Source organism: Euprymna scolopes, chromosome 42 (assembly GCF_053919585.1).
Source record: "Euprymna scolopes isolate OS-2025 chromosome 42, ASM5391958v1, whole genome shotgun sequence".
Classification (NCBI taxonomy): domain Eukaryota; kingdom Metazoa; phylum Mollusca; class Cephalopoda; order Sepiida; family Sepiolidae; genus Euprymna; species Euprymna scolopes.
Genome location: NC_136523.1, coordinates 35,767,937 through 35,773,936, shown reverse-complemented (window position 1 = coordinate 35,773,936; position 6,000 = coordinate 35,767,937). Strand labels below are relative to the sequence as shown.

The window sequence follows — 6,000 nt, the reverse complement described above, 5'->3', positions numbered from 1 at the left end:
AAAAGCCAAACTGAATCAAAAGTGAAGGCAGCTTCCCAGCCTTTCATGCCGGGACATCCGGAAAGCAATCAGCTTTGATCAACCTGGGGGGAAACCCCTCATATCAGAAAATTCCTATTCATTTGGACACTCCCTATGTTGTTCTTGTTGTTTTATCCAAAGATACATAACTTCGTCTGAAATTTCCAGGCGCTATTTTATTAGAAAATAGAAAAAAAAAAAAATGTTTCATCCAATGCCAGTAGGCGCAAGTGAAACGTGAACAAATTCTGCACAATCTTTTATGTTTTTTCTAATGGCTGGAAATACTTGATGCTTCGCCAAGGTTATCAAGATGGGATGCCTACCATGACTTAAGAGAATCCCATTTACCCTTGAGAAAAGGATAAATTGCGGCAGTTTCTCAACCTGGTATTTTACCCTCGCCTTCCCAAATAGTTACCCATCTGGTACTGGTTAGGCTCAACGTTGCTTAACTTCAGTGATCTGGCAGAGAACCAGTGTGACAACATGATTGTGCCATAGATTTATAAAGGGCAATAACTCTTACTTTCTTTATTAGCGTTATTTCCCTTTTTGATCGCTATAACACAACCCAAACAGTTTTTTATAATTTTCTAAAAAAAATTTTTTTTCAGATCTGACTGGAAGCAAATAAAAGAATCAAAAGTTTGTGAAGTAAGTTGATTTTTTTTAATTTATTTATTTTTTTTTTTCCATTCACATAAAATTAGAATCGCCAAAACTTACATTTTTGTATTCTCCAGTTTTTTGGGTTTTTTTTTTTTTGTGATGGAACTCATTTGTATAGGGTGGCCCACTTAAAAGTAGCCCAGAAAATATAGTAGAGAGGAGGAATATTCTTTTATTGTTTAAATTACCTGTAGTGTTATAAAAGATGCTGGAAGTGCTGGAGTCTGCGAGGGATGATGAGAAGTGTGGAAGGAGTAAGGAAGTCAGAACACCAGAGTTGATTGGCCAAATAAAGAATTTCATGGATAAGGACCGTCGTGTGTCTACAGAGACAATAAGTGCATAGTTTGATGTCAGTGTGGGAACTGCTCACACAATTATTCGTGAGGAATTGAAGATGCAGAAGATTTGCACAGAGTTTGTCCTAATGCACCAGACCACAACTCTATCCTTGTCACAAACTATTTGACTAAGATGGGCATCAAGACAGTTCCTCACCCTCCGTATAGCCCAGACCTTGTTCCCTGTGACTTTTGCTTATTCCCTAAACTCAAGGAAAACTTTAGAGGCTATCATCATGAGACAATTGAGGAGATGAAAGAAGCTGTGACAAGGGTCACTGACACGCTCACACAAGAGGACTTCCGTGGGGCCTTCCAGAAGTTGTTGGAACGGTACAAGTGTATTACAGCCAGAGGAGATAACTTCAAATGGGACTAGAGTTTCATGTGTGTACTATCAAGAAAAGTGCACATACAAAAATGTCTAAAAACGTATTGAAGGTATCTCGTATATAATAAGATAACAATGATAGTGTTGCAATATTTTGGAGTTGTAATGGGGTATGATCCCACACAGTCGGACGATTCTATTTATAAACGATGCTGCTAAGAACTGACGAATCAAATTAATTCACGTTCTGCTACCAACCAATCAGAAACCAGAATTGCTTCATAAATATTAAACCTTTTCTGGGGCAATTTCACATGTTCTTTTCCCGGGTTTCGACACGGTAAGAATATTTTGTTCTGTGGAACTGTCTACTACAAACAAGTCACCTCCCAGGACTTGTGTGTAACAGCGAACCATCTGAAACTGTTCTGAAACTCAAAATGGCTTACACTTCTAAAGATAGTTTTAGTTGTTTTCAGAGGGTGGGAATCATTTAACAATTCTTCTCTGGTTTTGTGTTATACTTTCACCAAGTAACGCCGGTACACAGGTCCGGCTAGTTGCCTATAGAAATAAAGCTGTAGATGTACGTATGTACGCGTATATATTTAACTAAGCACTTTATAGAAATTATAAATATAAATATTTAACTAACCACATTATATAAACTCTTAAACTACTGGTCACTTAACATTGAAATTAACAGGAAATAGTAATTATTAGGTTGGTTGGTTGGTTGGTTGGTTGGTTGGTTGTTTTTGTTTTACGGCATATCAACCCTTTTCAGTTTATTTAATGCCGATTCCAATAATTTTGAAGAAAAAATTTTAATAGAATATATTTGTTTTTCAAGTCATTTTCTATTTAACCCATAGCTGGGACCTTAACACGTGCTACCACTCCGGGTCAGAGTGGACCTGGGAGCAATGGCAAGTAAAGGGTGGCTCCACACTCTCCAAAGCCCGCAAGCTGGGGCCTCACCATTGGATTTAGTTTAAGGTCATATCCAGGATCTTAATCATTAGGGCTGTGACAACAAATGTGACAACTGAAATAGAATTAATGAACAGAATCAATGACAGAGCACTAGGCGATTAATGGTCGCTTTGCAAGGGACGTAACTCTTCTTAAGTTATTTTTGAAACAAGCGCAAGAGTTATCTCCCTTCTAAAATACGAAAACGTGTCCATATTTATTTTCTAGATATTAAGATTTAAAAAATAAATAAACTTTGCATTATCTTTTTAGGAAGCCAGGTTTTCTTTCTTTTTTTTTTAATCGTTTGCCAATTAATTTGTAACCAATTCTAATTACAAAATAAATAATTATTAACAAATAATAAATTTAAACTGTTTTATAATTTATTAAGTTTTTTTTGGGGGGGGGCTGTAGTCAAGGATTACCCTATAAAAAAAAAAAATGAAAAATCGGTACTTGTACAGTTTAATCAAGACATTAAAAAATGAAAATATCGGGGACAAATATGGTTATATTGTACGTATCCGTTTTGGACTGAAGATCCCCGAAAACAAAAATTTCATTTAATTTGATCGAGTGTTTTTTGTTTGTTTGTTTGTTTGTTTGTTTGTTTGTTTTTACAGCGGAAAAACACGTTTTTATGAGAGCGCGTTGAAGTCAGCCATTATGGAAATTTATAACACGCCACGGGGAGATAACTCCAGTTAAAGTGCCGGCACTCCCTCCTCATCTTTATTACTAGCTTTTCTTCCTAAAAATCGAACATTTTGCTCGGTATCATAACAAATTGGTTTTTCGCTGTAAAAAAAAAAAAACTACTTTTTTTTTTGAGAACTTCATTCCATAAGGGATACGTACAATATAACCTTTTTTCGATATTTTCATTTTTGAATGTCTCGATTAAACTGTACAAGTGCCTAAAAATCTGTATGATGTATGTATCCGTAAGAAAACATAAATAGCATATTCTAAAACTCATGTAAACTGATCAGGTGGTTTCATTTTTTTACTAAGAAAATAAAATTTTAGGAGTACTAGAAGAGCGACTGGGCAAATGTGTATTTCAGCGGCGTAAATTATTTGACAGACAAAAATTTATAAAAATTATTTATTTTTATATAAAACACATTATTAGGCCCTAAGGCTGAAATAAAACCCGAAAAAATTTAATTTTTTTTTTTCAACATTTTTTTATTAGACTAAATGTAAAACAATCGAGGCCGCCATCTTGTTTTGAAAATTTTGGCCTGTATAAGGCTTGCTAGATTGACCCTTTTGAGGCCAAATTTGACCTTTTTTACGCTCTTGGTCTCAAAAAGGCCAATCTGGCAAGTCTTATACAGGCCAAAATTTCAAAACAAGATGGCGGTCTCCGTTGTAACATTAAGTCTAATAAAAAATGTAAAAAAATAATAAAAATTAAATTTTTGGGGGTTTTATTTCAGCTTTAGGGTCTAACAATGTGTTTTATATAAAAATAAATAATTTTTATAAATTTTTGTCTCTGAAATAATTTACGCCGTTGAAATACACATTTGCCAGCGACTGTATTATCGCCATCTTGAAAGCAATCTGAACAAAAGGGGAGATACTCAACACAAGTTAATTCCTCACTAAATTTATATTGTAATGCCTACGAATTCTCATTAACCGATTAAAAATTATTTCCTTTATAAAAATAGAACTACTTGATCAATTTACGTGATATTTTGGAATATGATATTTTCTTTTCTTCACAAGTATGTACATATGATGTACAGATTTTTTCTTTATGTTTTTATGCAGGGTGGGAGGTGGGGGTATGGATTACACAAAATCCAAAATTTCTTCGGAAAAAGGCGAGATAAGTTATCTCCCTTTGTCCACATTATACAACTAAAATATAAACGAAATCTTTCTAGACCGAGTCAAGATTTTAGTTTTTTTTACCTAAATCGATACTGCTCATTTTATTTTGATTTATTTATTTATTTATTTATTTATTGAGAATTATTTATAAATTATGGTGTGTGTGTGTGTGTGTGTGATACTAATTAAGTACCATATTTAATATGGCGATACATTGTGAGGGCTAACTCTTATTTGGTTTTTCGGTTTCATTTCCAGCCGTTGAAAACTTACTACAACCACGGAAAAATGAAAGACTCGAATCAAGATGGCAGGTGAGCAAGGAATCCATTTATTGGTTTGATTCGGAACATTTTTTTTTTTTTTTTTCACATCAGATTTCATTATTTCATTGCCATTATTATTATTTATTAGCAGGGAGACCCAACGTTGGCCGGGATTGAATGATGATCAACAAATGTGTCACATTGCCATATTTTTATTGAAATCGGTGAAATGGTCCTTTTTTTCTTTTCTTTTTTTTTTTCCTAATCAAATCGATTGATTGCCTGCTCTAGTTGGGGACACATCGCAGTTCACCGGGTGGAAACTTCATATGCCCCCTGCTATGACTTAGTCCACAATACATTGTAGCCTACATTGCACTGTAGAGAATCTACTGTTGATTTTATAAAATTATTTTTATATATAATAGTTTGAATAAGTATAAAATGCAAAAGTCAAATATCACATTTCAATTGTGCTTTAAACAAGAACATTCATTCAAACGCGCCCCTGTCATACCAAAGAACCTACTGTTAATTTTATATGCCTGGCATTACTGATTGTGCTGTGATACTGGCTTGAATTTAAGTTTAAAATGAAAAGGTCAAGTACCATGGTTCAATTGTGCTTTAAATAGAAAAATTCATTTCGAATGCCCCCCTGTCATATCAAAAGAACTTACTGTTGATTTTATATCCCGGGTTTTTCGGCTTAGGTGGTGATAAAACTTCTCAAATTCACTTGTGATGTTAGGCTGTGTAAGGTGTTAACTTTGGTCAAAATCGCCTGTTTCTCCTTTCATCAGATTATTTCGATTATCGTTTATCGTTATTTATCGAAGACATTCGAATATAAAATCTATCAAAGAACACTGCCAAGCACATAAAGTTCCTTTGTGGGAAATTTCATAAAAATCGGCCCAGCCGTTTTCGAGTCTATAGGGAACGAACTCACACCCACGTACGCACACGCACACACACACACACACACACACACACACACACACACACACACACCTTTTCATGAAAGTAAAGAAGAGATTTATTTTTTCTAATCCTCGTAAATTTAACTTTTTAATCTAAGGGAGATAATTCAACTTGAATATGAGTTATTTCCCTTGCATATCAAAATGATAGCAATTCGAGTCGCTGCTTGGTGTCTACGTAATGACACTTGATAAGAAAATCGGGTTATGTCCAAAACTTCAATATGCAAAGTTAAGACGCTGAAAGTTAACTCAGTTTACCTAAATATGGAATGGACGTCACTAAACATGAAACGAAAAACGAAACACTATGGAACCACTTCTAATTTTATTATGAAAAAATAAACTTTTATTTTTTATCTTTCAACTTTCATAGTTCATATTTCTATAAATATTTATTTTAATATTTAAAATATATTCGCATGGAAAGTAAAATTTTTCACAAATTTTATCACATAATTTTGTCACAAATAATATATCATAAAATGAAGTAGTTATCGTCAATTGAATTATGACACCGAAACTTCATTATAATTATTCCGCTCTGACAAAATCACATT

At 33.8% G+C, this 6,000-nt stretch overlaps 1 protein-coding gene across 4 annotated transcripts in view; it reads left to right on the top strand.

The window, feature by feature from the left end:
• The window catches only part of LOC145267017 (dynein axonemal assembly factor 9-like), a 159,657-nt gene that overhangs the window by 64,868 nt on the left and 88,789 nt on the right, over positions 1-6,000 (top strand). For all 4 annotated transcript variants that reach the window (XM_080122933.1, XM_080122932.1, XM_080122931.1 and 1 more), the window contains exons 12-13: positions 639-678; positions 4,450-4,505. In XM_080122933.1, coding sequence (XP_079979059.1) covers positions 639-678; positions 4,450-4,505 — 96 coding nt within the window. The remainder of the gene's footprint in view (positions 1-638; positions 679-4,449; positions 4,506-6,000) is intronic.